Source organism: Schistosoma haematobium, chromosome 2 (genome assembly GCF_000699445.3).
Source record: "Schistosoma haematobium chromosome 2, whole genome shotgun sequence".
Lineage (NCBI taxonomy): Eukaryota > Metazoa > Platyhelminthes > Trematoda > Strigeidida > Schistosomatidae > Schistosoma > Schistosoma haematobium.
This window is the reverse complement of record NC_067197.1, coordinates 1352611-1367271: the sequence shown is the minus strand read 5'-3', so window position 1 is coordinate 1367271 and position 14661 is coordinate 1352611. Positions and strand designations below refer to the sequence as shown.

Below are 14661 nucleotides of genomic sequence, written 5' to 3'. Positions count from 1 at the left end.
GCTAACTGTGACAGAAATGCCTTTCGAGCAAACCTTGCACTGATAACATCGAAGCGCATTCTTGGACAGTTTGACGATAGAACTTTCCACATAATTTTCAACAGTTTTATTCGTCTCCATTTAGAGTACGGAAACATAGTATTTCCTCCCTCATTTCAAAAGGATAAGGACACTCTGGAGCGTATCCAACGACGAGCCACCAAATCAGTTCAGGACTCAAATTTAAACATTATAAAGAGCGCCTCCTATCACTCAACCTTTACCCATAAGAGTATAGGCGTCGTAGATGTGACCTTCTGATGGCTTACAGTATCCCTAACACTTCTGGACATCCCCTTAAACACCTACATAAGTTTAGCTCCGACACAAACCTAAGGGGTAACACCCAGAAACTGTAGACACAATACAGCAGAACGGACTGTAGACCCAACCTCTACTCCTTAAGAGTTGTCAAATACTGGAATTCACTGCTGACTAAACTAGTCCAAGCGACTTCCCAGGAGTCCACTAAGAGGAAACTTGACCTATTCTTAAGGAGTAAGGATAACATCTCACTATGATTTACCAATTTTTCCCTCTATTATCGTTAATATACCTAGATTCCCTCCTGGAGGTATTGGTGACCCACCGCTACTAGACACAGAAGCCTGTTAAGCGAAAGTTTCTTCCATTCCGTCCACAACCATTGGAACCATTTGAACCGTCATTTTCTGACAAAAAATTCTACGGATTTTATTTCAAGACGGTATCTCGTAGAAGCTGCATCAAGTTCAGTTACTTTTAAGCAGTTGTGGGGTATATAGAATAAACTTTGTCGTATTGATCTTTCATGTCCATACTTGGGTTTTCTCTCTCCACCACATAAAACTGTGAAATGACGATTAGTTCTGACATGCAAAGAAAGGATGAGGAGATTACTTATGAATTCTGATGCTGGATTTCTCAAAGCTAAATTTTGATAGACTGAAGTCGTATCAAACTAACTGGAACACTAGTTGGAATTCATCTCCACAATAATACTTTTGTTCCTTCAGTTAGCCTACTAATGCTAATGAAATTGAAAATCAACTCATGGACAACTTACTAGCATGAACGTTATTTGATTTCATAATTTAAACCAAAACTAATACCAATATTAACATGTCTACAATATTCATTACTTTAATATTTCTAAACACAAATTACTTTTCACTTATACGTTAAGTTATTAACCAACGGCTATAAACACGCATCGTTTTATTATTATTATTGTAATCCCATTTTCTATAGCTCAAATAATCTTCACCCAAATTTTCATTCTAAGCGTGGTAAGCATGAAGGAAGGTATTTTAAAATTATTACATGTATTTCCCGACCAGGTACTGCCGCCTTCTTTTGATTTATCTTTCAGCTTATCATTACCTGGAGGATTCTTACTAGTCTTGGTAACCTTCGGCGCACGACAATCCCGTCCAATTCGGTATCGAACCAACATCACGTTGATTCTGGTGGGAGAGTAGTGTAGTGGCATTGGACAATAACCACACAATCCACAAAGCTAAACACGAGACTACTCGGAAAATAGATATTCAATATTTAACGCGGGGAAATACCTAACGATAAAAAAGCAGGAACAAGGAATTGAATGAATTGGAGTTGATCGAATGGCATGGCTCGGCCATGCGGGTGTGGTCCCTACTGAATGTTACCTTATATCTTTTATTCATATTAAATATATTGTTCTATCTCCAGCCTAAGCTTGTTCTTCATTATGTATTGGTAGTTGTTACGATACAGTGAGTTGGTGTAGACGATGATGTGACTTCCACGTAAGATCTTATAGATTAGGCTGTTATATCATGAAAACTCTACAAATTTAGGATTAGGTCTATTATTAGAGCAGTACTAATATCATAGTAGACCATAATTCTACAGAGCTACAGGTGGAGTGACATTGTAGAGAGGAGAACGGTATGAAAACCTCTTCGACACTACGGAGTTCCTGAAAAGATTGTCAATATTATCCGGAACTCATACGACGGACTACAATGCAAAGTCGTGCATGGAGGACAGCTGACAGATACATTCCAAGTAAGGACCGGAGTCAGACAAGGCTGTCTACTCTCTACCTTCCTCTTTCTTCTGGTGGTCGATTGGATTATTAAGACCTCGACATCTGAGGAAAATACGGCATACAATGAACAGCTCAGAACCAGTTTGCCGATTTGGACTTTGCAGATGACCTAGCCCTCCTATCGCATGCAAATGAACAAATGCAGATGAAGACAACTAGTGTAGCAACAGCCACTGCATCAGTAGGCCTCAGCATACACAAGGGGAAAACCAACGTCCTCAAATAAAACACGGAAAACAGCAATCCAATCAATCTTGGTGGCGAAACTCTGGAAGATGTGGAATCCTTCACGTATCTGGGAAGTATCATCGATGAACAAGAAGAATCTGATGCAGACGTAAAGACGAGGATTGACAAAGCAAGGGTCGGATTATTATTATTATTATTCACAAACATCACATGGGTACATAAGTGTTGTGAAGAAACCATTTCGGGTTTCTTCAAAAATGCAATAATACACAATTTTCAATAATGTTAGCATTATACTTGCCATATTAAAAAAGAGTAATAATAGTAGAACATTAATAACAATAAATGGGGTCTGTGTAATTGAGAAGAATATTGAATTGAGTTTAAAGAAGGAAATGGAGAAAATAAGGGAATAGGAATAAAGGAGACGTGAAATACGCAAACAGTTTTAATTGGTGTGTTTATGAACACAAAACGAGAACATACGACTATGTATATATCGTCAAATTAGTGACAAAAATAATTAAGAAAAATAACCTATTATCGCAGTAGGTTATGACGCTAGAATAAATGTTTGTGCAGTTATAGTTTGGAGTGATGCTATGAAGGTCTCAATTAAGTGAAAAGGATAACGAAATGTCAATATGTATGAGCCATTTATGCATAGTGAAGATAAAACGGGTCTGAGAAGTTAATTTAAGTGTAACACAAGTTATTGTCTTAATTACAAACTTCGTAACCTTAAGAATATTTATTTAGAGGGAAAGAAGAGAGAAAAGAAGCGAACACCTGGTGAAAAGTTTCATCCATGATAAGAATAATAATTGTGTAATGAATATCAACCTCAGAAGGAAACCAACAATTTAGGAAAATAAAATAAAAATCCTTCAATGCACTCGGATGAATACATTTAGATTTATGTAATAGTATACAGAGTGAAACCGGATATTGGTATAAATATTTGTGCAATAATAATTAAGAATGATGCTATGAAAGTCACAATTGATTTCAAAGGACAGTCTGGAGTTAAGTATGTTTCGAAGGATAAGAAGCGATAAAAGAATATCTAATGTGTCGGGGAACTAATAATGATATGAGTAACGGTAATAATGATAAACACGAACATAAGCTGACTTCATATATTAAGATAAATAGAAATAAAATAAAATGGACGTGAAAAGATTTAAAGGTTTTATTTTGCTTTTCAGGCAATTAAATGGATGACGGACCTTGTTTGTATAAATCATTATTGAATACATTGATATTCAATAGGTGACATAATCCACTTTCGGAAAGAAAAATCGTCAAGAAGACTTTTGAACCGGTTTGTAGTTTCACTGCAACGGAGGTTCACTGGCAGTCTGTTCCACATGGTTGAGTAGCGAATAAGGAAAAATTCTGACGTAAGTTTGTGAGTTCTTGGAATCGCTAGAATATTCTCCTTATTGCGTAGATTGTGGGATGATATCATAAGGTATGAAGTGGTGGATACCGAAGAGTAAGAAATACCGTTAATAAGCCGGTAGATAAAGATAAGATTTAATTTGATTCGTCTGATCCAAAGAGGTTCTAAGTTGAGTTGTTGACATCTTTGGTGATAGTCTTTGTTATCAGAATACCCCAGAACAGCTTTGGTGAACTTTCTTTGAACTCCTTCAATTTTAATCGGGTCATTATGTCTGAAATTACTGTAAACTAAAATACCATATTCAAGAGTGGGTAAGATACATTTTCTGTATGGTAATAATCTCGATTCGATATTATTGAAGTTTATCATTATTAATCCGATCAGCTTTCTAGCTTTGGATACTTGAGATATAATGTGCTCAGAAAAGTTCAGACTGTTGCCATATCTTAAACCCAGGTCACGAACAGTGTTGAGAGGTTTGAGTGTATGTGTGTGTATAGTCAGATTTAAGTTAAGGCAGCGACCAATGTGAGTAAATCCACTTTTGTCAACATTAAGTGGCATATTCCACGAAACAGTCCATTCGTACAACTTGTTTATTTCCTCTTGGATTACCGCTGAAATATAGCCTTCTTTCATGGGAGAAGAGAATGAATAAACTACTTTCAGGTCATCAGCAAAAAGGAAAGGCTTACCATACTGAAAGAGGGAACACACGTCATTGATAAAAAGAAGAATGAGTAATGGACCAATCACACTTCCTTGTATAACCCCACTGGTTACATTCACAAGTTTAGAGTAGCAAGATCCAGAGCGAACGATTTGGCTACGTTCTTCTAAAAAAGATTTGAGCCAAGATAAAAGGGGATTCTGTATGCCAAATGAAGAGAGTTTTAAAAGAAGAAGTTTGTGTGAGACACTGTCGAAAGCCCTACTAAAATCGAAGCAAAGAATTATCACTGACTGACCAACATCTCTTCTCTGGGTAATTTGATCAAAAAACTCCAGGTGCGATGTGAAACATGAGCGTTTAGTCATAAACCCGTGTTGGGATGGTCTGATCAGACTGGCCGAAAGTAAAAATGATAATAGCTGTTTGTGGATGATTTTTCCATGGCTCTTGATAGCACTAATGTCAAATTGATGGACCTGTATTTAGCAATATCACTACGTGATTCAATTTCGAACCTAGGGGTGATAAGAGATGTTTTCCATAAAGATGGATAGGTCCCATATTCCATTGATAGGTTGAAAGGTTTTAAACAAAATAATGGGAATTCTCTACTACCATATTTCAAAAATGATGAAGGAATCCCGCCAGATCCACCGTCGTAAGACATTTTCAGGACAGCTATGACCTGCATGATGTTGGAGGGTATGAAATCAATTTTAGATAGGTGTCTGGATGTCAGTATTCGAAATGTAATGATAGAGCTTTCAGTTTCAGTTTTGTAGCATTGCGAGAAGTGCTTGCTGAACTGTAAAAGAATAAGTTTTCCATGGTAAACACTGAATGAAAGTTTCAGTCCGTTTCCATGTTTATTGATCAAAATGTCTGCTCTGGTACATCATTGGGGGAGTGATACACTTGATTTAATGTTCACAATAATCATAGACTCTATCTCAGTGCATACCAGTCATGAGTTTTTTATGAGTAACCATAGAGTTGTACTGAGTATTATTCACTCTTAAACGCCATACAATTGAACTCTAAAGCTTCAATGATGTACCAGAGCAGACATTTTGATCAATAAACATGGAAACGGACTGAAACTTTCATTCAGTGTTTACCATGGAAAACTTATTCTTTTACAGTTCAGCAAGCACTTCTCGCAATGCTACAAAACTGAAACTGAAAGCTCTATCATTACATTTCGAATACTGACATCCAGACACCTATCTAAAATTGATTTCATACCCTCCAACATCATGCAGGTCATAGCTGTCCTGAAAATGTCTTACGACGGTGGATCTGGCGGGATTCCTTCATCATTTTTGAAATATGGTAGTAGAGAATTCCCATTATTTTGTTTAAAACCTTTCAACCTATCAATGGAATATGGGACCTATCCATCTTTATGGAAAACATCTCTTATCACCCCTAGGTTCGAAATTGAATCACGTAGTGATATTGCTAAATACAGGTCCATCAATTTGACATTAGTGCTATCAAGAGCCATGGAAAAATCATCCACAAACAGCTATTATCATTTTTACTTTCGGCCAGTCTGATCAGACCATCCCAACACGGGTTTATGACTAAACGCTCATGTTTCACATCGCACCTGGAGTTTTTTGATCAAATTACCCAGAGAAGAGATGTTGGTCAGTCAGTGATAATTCTTTGCTTCGATTTTAGTAGGGCTTTCGACAGTGTCTCACACAAACTTCTTCTTTTAAAACTCTCTTCATTTGGCATACAGAATCCCTTTTATCTTGGCTCAAATCTTTTTAGAAGAACGTAGCCAAATCGTTCGCTCTGGATCTTGCTACTCTAAACTTGTGAATGTAACCAGTGGGGTTATACAAGGAAGTGTGATTGGTCCATTACTCATTCTTCTTTTTATCAATGACGTGTGTTCCCTCTTTCAGTATGGTAAGCCTTTCCTTTTGCTGATGACCTGAAAGTAGTTTATTCATTCTCTTCTCCCATGAAAGAAGGCTATATTTCAGCGGTAATCCAAGAGGAAATAAACAAGTTGTACGAATGGACTGTTTCGTGGAATATGCCACTTAATGTTGACAAAAGTGGATTTACTCACATTGGTCGCTGCCTTAACTTAAATCTGACTATACACACACATACACTCAAACCTCTCAACACTGTTCGTGACCTGGGTTTAAGATATGGCAACAGTCTGAACTTTTCTGAGCACATTATATCTCAAGTATCCAAAGCTAGAAAGCTGATCGGATTAATAATGATAAACTTCAATAATATCGAATCGAGATTATTACCATACAGAAAATGTATCTTACCCACTCTTGAATATGGTATTTTAGTTTACAGTAATTTCAGACATAATGACCCGATTAAAATTGAAGGAGTTCAAAGAAAGTTCACCAAAGCTGTTCTGGGGTATTCTGATAACAAAGACTATCACCAAAGATGTCAACAACTCAACTTAGAACCTCTTTGGATCAGACGAATCAAATTAAATCTTATCTTTATCTACCGGCTTATTAACGGTATTTCTTACTCTTCGGTATCCACCACTTCATACCTTATGATATCATCCCACAATCTACGCAATAAGGAGAATATTCTAGCGATTCCAAGAACTCACAAACTTACGTCAGAATTTTTCCTTATTCGCTACTCAACCATGTGGAACAGACTGCCAGTGAACCTCCGTTGCAGTGAAACTACAAACCGGTTCAAAAGTCTTCTTGACGATTTTTCTTTCCGAAAGTGGATTATGTCACCTATTGAATATCAATGTATTCAATAATGATTTATACAAACAAGGTCCGTCATCCATTTAATTGCCTGAAAAGCAAAATAAAACCTTTAAATCTTTTCACGTCCATTTTATTTTATTTCTATTTATCTTAATATATGAAGTCAGCTTATGTTCGTGTTTATCATTATTACCGTTACTCATATCATTATTAGTTCCCCGACACATTAGATATTCTTTTTATCGCTTCTTATCCTTCGAAACATACTTAACTCCAGACTGTCCTTTGAAATCAATTGTGACTTTCATAGCATCATTCTTAATTATTATTGCACAAATATTTATACCAATATCCGGTTTCACTCTGTATACTATTACATAAATCTAAATGTATTCATCCGAGTGCATTGAAGGATTTTTATTTTATTTTCCTAAATTGTTGGTTTCCTTCTGAGGTTGATATTCATTACACAATTATTATTCTTATCATGGATGAAACTTTTCACCAGGTGTTCGCTTCTTTTCTCTCTTCTTTCCTCTAAATAAATATTCTTAAGGTTACGAAGTTTGTAATTAAGACAATAACTTGTGTTACACTTAAATTAACTTCTCAGACCCGTTTTATCTTCACTATGCATAAATGGCTCATACATATTGACATTTCGTTATCCTTTTCACTTAATTGAGACCTTCATAGCATCACTCCAAACTATAACTGCACAAACATTTATTCTAGCGTCATAACCTACTGCGATAATAGGTTATTTTTCTTAATTATTTTTGTCACTAATTTGACGATATATACATAGTCGTATGTTCTCGTTTTGTGTTCATAAACACACCAATTAAAACTGTTTGCGTATTTCACGTCTCCTTTATTCCTATTCCCTTATTTTCTCCATTTCCTTCTTTAAACTCAATTCAATATTCTTCTCAATTACACAGACCCCATTTATTGTTATTAATGTTCTACTATTATTACTCTTTTTAATATGGCAAGTATAATGCTAACATTATTGAAAATTGTGTATTATTGCATTTTTGAAGAAACCCGAAATGGTTTCTTCACAACACTTATGTACCCATGTGATGTTTGTGAATAATAATAATAATAATCCGACCCTTGCTTTGTCAATCCTCGTCTTTACGTCTGCATCAGATTCTTCTTGTTCATCGATGATACTTCCCAGATACGTGAAGGATTCCACATCTTCCAGAGTTTCGCCACCAAGATTGATTGGATTGCTGTTTTCCGTGTTTTATTTGAGGACGTTGGTTTTCCCTTGTGTATGCTGAGGCCTACTGATGCAGTGGCTGTTGCTACACTAGTTGTCTTCATCTGCATTTGTTCATTTGCATGCGATAGGAGGGCTAGGTCATCTGCAAAGTCCAAATCGGCAAACTGGTTCTGAGCTGTTCATTGTATGCCGTATTTTCCTCAGATGTCGAGGTCTTAATAATCCAATCGACCACCAGAAGAAAGAGGAAGGTAGAGAGTAGACAGCCTTGTCTGACTCCGGTCCTTACTTGGAATGTATCTGTCAGCTGTCCTCCATGCACGACTTTGCATTGTAGTCCGTCGTATGAGTTCCGGATAATATTGACAATCTTTTCAGGAACTCCGTAGTGTCGAAGAGGTTTTCATACCGTTCTCCTCTCTACAATGTCACTCCACCTGTAGCTCTGTAGAATTATGGTCTACTATGATATTAGTACTGCTCTAATAATAGACCTAATCCTAAATTTGTAGAGTTTTCATGATATAACAGCCTAATCTATAAGATCTTACGTGGAAGTCACATCATCGTCTACACCAACTCACTGTATCGTAACAACTACCAATACATAATGAAGAACAAGCTTAGGCTGGAGATAGAACAATATATTTAATATGAATAAAAGATATAAGGTAACATTCAGTAGGGACCACACCCGCATGGCCGAGCCATGCCATTCGATCAACTCCAATTCATTCAATTCCTTGTTCCTGCTTTTTTATCGTTAGGTATTTCCCCGCGTTAAATATTGAATATCTATTTTCCGAGTAGTCTCGTGTTTAGCTTTGTGGATTGTGTGGTTATTGTCCAATGCCACTACACTACTCTCCCACCAGAATCAACGTGATGTTGGTTCGATACCGAATTGGACGGGATTGTCGTGCGCCGAAGGTTACCAAGACTAGTAAGAATCCTCCAGGTAATGATAAGCTGAAAGATAAATCAAAAGAAGGCGGCAGTACCTGGTCGGGAAATACATGTAATAATTTTAAAATACCTTCCTTCATGCTTACCACGCTTAGAATGAAAATTTGGGTGAAGATTATTTGAGCTATAGAAAATGGGATTACAATAATAATAATAAAACGATGCGTGTTTATAGCCGTTGGTTAATAACTTAACGTATAAGTGAAAAGTAATTTGTGTTTAGAAATATTAAAGTAATGAATATTGTAGACATGTTAATATTGGTATTAGTTTTGGTTTAAATTATGAAATCAAATAACGTTCATGCTAGTAAGTTGTCCATGAGTTGATTTTCAATTTCATTAGCATTAGTAGGCTAACTGAAGGAACAAAAGTATTATTGTGGAGATGAATTCCAACTAGTGTTCCAGTTAGTTTGATACGACTTCAGTCTATCAAAATTTAGCTTTGAGAAATCCAGCATCAGAATTCATAAGTAATCTCCTCATCCTTTCTTTGCATGTCAGAACTAATCGTCATTTCACAGTTTTATGTGGTGGAGAGAGAAAACCCAAGTATGGACATGAAAGATCAATACGACAAAGTTTATTCTATATACCCCACAACTGCTTAAAAGTAACTGAACTTGATGCAGCTTCTACGAGATACCGTCTTGAAATAAAATCCGTAGAATTTTTGTCAGAAAATGACGGTTCAAATGGTTCCAATGGTTGTGGACGGAATGGAAGAAACTTTCGCTTAACAGGCTTCTGTGTCTAGTAGCGGTGGGTCACCAATACCTCCAGGAGGGAATCTAGGTATATTAACGATAATAGAGGGAAAAATTGGTAAATCATAGTGAGATGTTATCCTTACTCCTTAAGAATAGGTCAAGTTTCCTCTTAGTGGACTCCTGGGAAGTCGCTTGGACTAGTTTAGTCAGCAGTGAATTCCAGTATTTGACAACTCTTAAGGAGTAGAGGTTGGGTCTACAGTCCGTTCTGCTGTATTGTGTCTACAGTTTCTGGGTGTTACCCCTTAGGTTTGTGTCGGAGCTAAACTTATGTAGGTGTTTAAGGGGATGTCCAGAAGTGTTAGGGATACTGTAAGCCATCAGAAGGTCACATCTACGACGCCTATACTCTTATGGGTAAAGGTTGAGTGATAGGAGGCGCTCTTTATAATGTTTAAATTTGAGTCCTGAACTGATTTGGTGGCTCGTCGTTGGATACGCTCCAGAGTGTCCTTATCCTTTTGAAATGAGGGAGGAAATACTATGTTTCCGTACTCTAAATGGAGACGAATAAAACTGTTGAAAATTATGTGGAAAGTTCTATCGTCAAACTGTCCAAGAATGCGCTTCGATGTTATCAGTGCAAGGTTTGCTCGAAAGGCATTTCTGTCACAGTTAGCGTGCGACTTCGAATCATAGGGCATCAGGACTAGAGAGGAGTCTCTTAAATTGTGACTCTAGTCTGCAACATGTTTCAAATGAACTACTTTACACTTTGAAGTGTTAAAGGAAGGTCTGTTAGCGCCTGTCCAACTTTGAAGTCGCGTCAGATTCTCCTGAAGTGCCTGTATATCGTCATGGTTGCGTACCTCTCTCCAAAGTTTCACGTCATCAGCGAAAAGCAATAAGTCTAACGACACCTGTTGTGGGAGATCATTTATATAAATCAGGAAGAGAAGAGGTCTTAGTACTGAGCCCTGGGGAAACAACTAGGACATTCCATAGCCTGAGATAAATTGAAGTTAACCCTGACCTTAAAATGTCGATTTTTCAGATATGAAATGAGCCAGTCAAATAGAGGTGGTCTGATACCCAATCCTTTGAGCTTATTGATAAGACACATACTGTTAACCTTATCAAAAGCTTTTGAGAAATCAAGGTAAATGATATCAACCTTCCCTTACTATCAAGGATGCTTGTCCATATGCCCACCGCGGTCAACAGGTTGGCCATACAATATTAATCCTTCCTGAAATCATGCTGTTGGGGTAAGAAGAAACTTAAGGACATCAAATAGTCATATCTTACATCGCATATCGGGGATTCCATGATTTTTGAAGGTATAGAGAGAAGAGCCACCGGTCGTAACTTGAAGGTCCGTTGCGTCGAGCTCCTTTGAAAATTGGTGTGATGTAAGCCAACTTCCAAGTTTCCGGAAGTTTGCCTCGGCTTAGCGAGCGTGAGAACATCGCGCTGATTGGTGTTGCCAGGATTGAAGCTGCCTCCCTCATATAGCAGAATGAACCATATCTGGGCCAGGAGAAGTGTATTTTCTTAGGCGCTGCAGTTTCCAGAATACCAAGCTAGCGCTCAGATTCACTTTGGAAAGTCCTGTGAAGTTGCAAATGAAGCTGTCATCAGTATAGTTGATATGGGTCGGTTGAAATGTCCGAAAGTATTGTTCAGCCAAAAGCTTAGCGGTGTCACCGTCGTTATTGGTCGGGCCAATAGGACCTAGCAGTTGGGAAACTACAGTTTTGGCTTGTCGAAGAGAGGCTGCATAGCGCAATAAGCTTTTCGGATTGGAGACAAATTTATCCATAAGCTTTGTCTGGTACTGAAGCCTGTCTTCTCTTATTGATTTGGTGCATATGTTCCTTATATGTTTGTATTGCCTGTACGCGCCGTTGTCAGTTTGTTTGTATTCTGCCCAACAGTACTTTTTGCGGCTTAGCAAGCAAAGAGTGCGGTTCTTGATGATTGTAGGTTGCTTGTAGCTTTTGGGGACCGTTTGAGGAACTGAATGCTTTGTAGCACATAAGAACGTGTGCAGTAAGAAGTCCCAATGAACATCCACATCAAGTTGAGGGTGAACACCCCAATCCACCTGTTGCAGATAGTCCTATAAAGCTGACATATTCAACCGTTTGAAATTCCAGCGCCTGTTGTTGGTGGTATATCTTAGCTCAGTTTTGCTGACGAAACTGAAAGCTATAACAGCGTGATCGCTTTTCCCCAGGGGAGCCAAGATTGAGAGGTTGTCAACTAGGAATTCTTCGTTTGTAAATACCCACTCGAAGCACGACAGCATCTGACTGTTTCTCCGACGAGTTGCCGACTTCACATTTTCGAATAATCCCAGATCCTCAATGAAGTTGAAGAACCGAGCTTCAGTTGAGTTTTCACCTCCTTTAGATGACTCCAACGAGACACATAGAGGTGGTAGACAATCTTACTGAGCACCATACAGATTCATCAAGACTGATAAACTCTTAGTTGTGAACTTGATGTGCCTCCAGGCATGATCTTGTGTATAAGGCTACTCCACCCCCAATTCCTGTTTTTCTGTCGTTGCGAAACAAAGATATCCCAGATATTGCCAGCTCCTAAAAGATATCCAAGTTTTAGATATTCCAATCAGATGAGCATTAGTAGCATTGTCAAGTTCACGTAGCTCATTCATTTTATTTGGTAAACTCGCGGCGCTCATGTATAAGCAGTTTATGCTTTCAATTTGAAACCGTATGGTCAGCTACAGATTGCTTTTGTGCTTGATCCTGGCGCCATGTGGCCTATCTGGATGCATGTGGATTCCAATTGGCAATCGAAGGTGGACTCACTGACTAGCTCTTCCCAAAGACGTTACACCTAGATGTAAGGTACGGATAGTGGTTTGTTTTCTAACATCAAATTCAAGGTTTCAGTAACCTGTAGATTTCAACTGAGATCGGTCATCCAATGGTGTTGTAGCAGCTGATAGGACAATTCATGGTATGTTTAGGTTTCTCGGTGTTTACCCACTAGGAACAAATCACCACGTCAATTATAAAATCATTTTTTGTGGATTCGAAAACGAAAAGTATGTCATTTTTGAGCTTATTCCTACTTCTAGTTAATAGCGAAGCAGCTTCCCTTTGTGATCACTTAGTAGAACTCTATTTATCAGGTTAGGTTCTTTCTGGATTAATTGCATATTTCTTAGAGACCCTTACTCGATCTATCTCTATTGCCAAGCAAAACAAAAGAACATCAGTTTCCCCTGAAGATTTCGAGAATATCATTGTCCAAATTTTCCTAGATTTTTCTGCTTGATCTCTACAATGTCGTCAACAGAATTAAGAAATCTATTATTGTTGGTACTAGATATGACCCCCGCCTCATGGGGTTCTTGTAGAAGTGAATTTAGTTTGCCAAATTGCATTGAGGCAGCCCTTGGTTTCGCAAATAGTCATTTAATGTTGTCTCCACATAACGAGTTAGCAGTAATAGGAGTTACACCTTCTGAAATAAAGTTTATTTATCCAAACGAATCGGAACCTCCAACTAGTGCTTCAAATGATGGCCAGAATGACGCACTTAGCTGTATGAATAACACTGTCAGGCAACTAGCATTAAACCTTGTGACCTCCTGTTCTTCTACAAGCACACAAATTGTTTTGGCTGGTGCGATAATAAAAGCATTGTGTTATTACCTTCGGCGGTGTCGTGAATTGCAGCCATCTACAAGGCATTTAAATGACTCTTTAGAGATGACTATGGAGTTTAGCGAAGGGAGTGAAAAGATTTCATCTCGGATACTGATTATTAAGGCGTCTGATGACAATTCTTCTCAATACTTAGCGTTGATGAATTCTGTGTTCACAGCTCAAAAGCTTCATGTTCCAATAGACACATGTGTGTTATCGTTACCACAACAGTCAGATAATTTAAATAGCAGATGTGGGCTAAGTTCTCTTGGACACTCAAGTCTTCTTCAGCAGGCTGCAGATCTAACTGGTGGAATTTACTTGCAAGTACCAAGAGTTTCTGGATTACTACAGTATTTGTTGTCAGTATTTTTGCCATCATCTAAAATGAGAACATCTCTTTTACTTCCAGATAGTCGATCCAGTGGTGTTGACTTTCGAGCTGCATGCTTTTGTCATAAACGATTGATTGATATTGGTTATGTTTGTTCGATATGTTTGTCTGTATTTTGTGAGTTTAATCCGATATGCCCTACTTGTAATACTCCTTTTTTGTTACCAGCTGTACAAAACATGTGAATAAATACAAAACAAGAGACTTGTTCTTTTCTTCTTGACAATGTATATTAACTTAAGATGCTTATTCGCATTATAGATGTCTGACGAACGTTCAATGAAAAAAGCTGAAAAACACAAGGTAAATAGTCTTAATATGTAGTGCTTAGTTATTTTTTTTTACATTAAGCTATGTATTCATTATATGGTTGTGGAACATCCATACCTATCTTTAAGCAAATAATATCTGGTTCCAATCGTAGGTTCATATTCTACTCTCCATCTTCTGGTGACTAAACTATGATACGTACGTGTGTTTATCTTCAAATACTTGTAACAACTGAGTCACCCTAATATTATCTAAGTCTATCGTACCGAACTACGTTGAGTTAG

The 14661-nt window shown here is 37.7% G+C and overlaps 1 protein-coding gene across 3 annotated transcripts in view; it reads left to right on the top strand.

Moving 5' to 3' along the window:
* Window positions 1-12782: 12782 nt before the first annotated feature.
* The window catches only part of FTSJD2_1 (FtsJ methyltransferase domain-containing protein 2), a 37142-nt gene continuing 35263 nt past the window's right edge, over window positions 12783-14661 (top strand). Inside the window, exons 1-6 of one of the 3 annotated variants that reach the window (XM_051214095.1) lie at window positions 12783-12906; window positions 12945-13018; window positions 13052-13106; window positions 13140-13193; window positions 13230-14075; window positions 14126-14410. In XM_051214095.1, coding sequence (XP_051067222.1) covers window positions 14369-14410 — 42 coding nt within the window. In that variant the 5' untranslated portion in view covers window positions 12783-12906; window positions 12945-13018; window positions 13052-13106; ... (1 more) ...; window positions 13230-14075; window positions 14126-14368. Of the gene's footprint in view, window positions 12907-12944; window positions 13019-13051; window positions 13107-13139; window positions 13194-13229; window positions 14411-14661 lie in introns of all 3 variants that reach the window. The other 2 variants (XM_051214094.1, XM_051214096.1) reach the window with 2 other exon arrangements.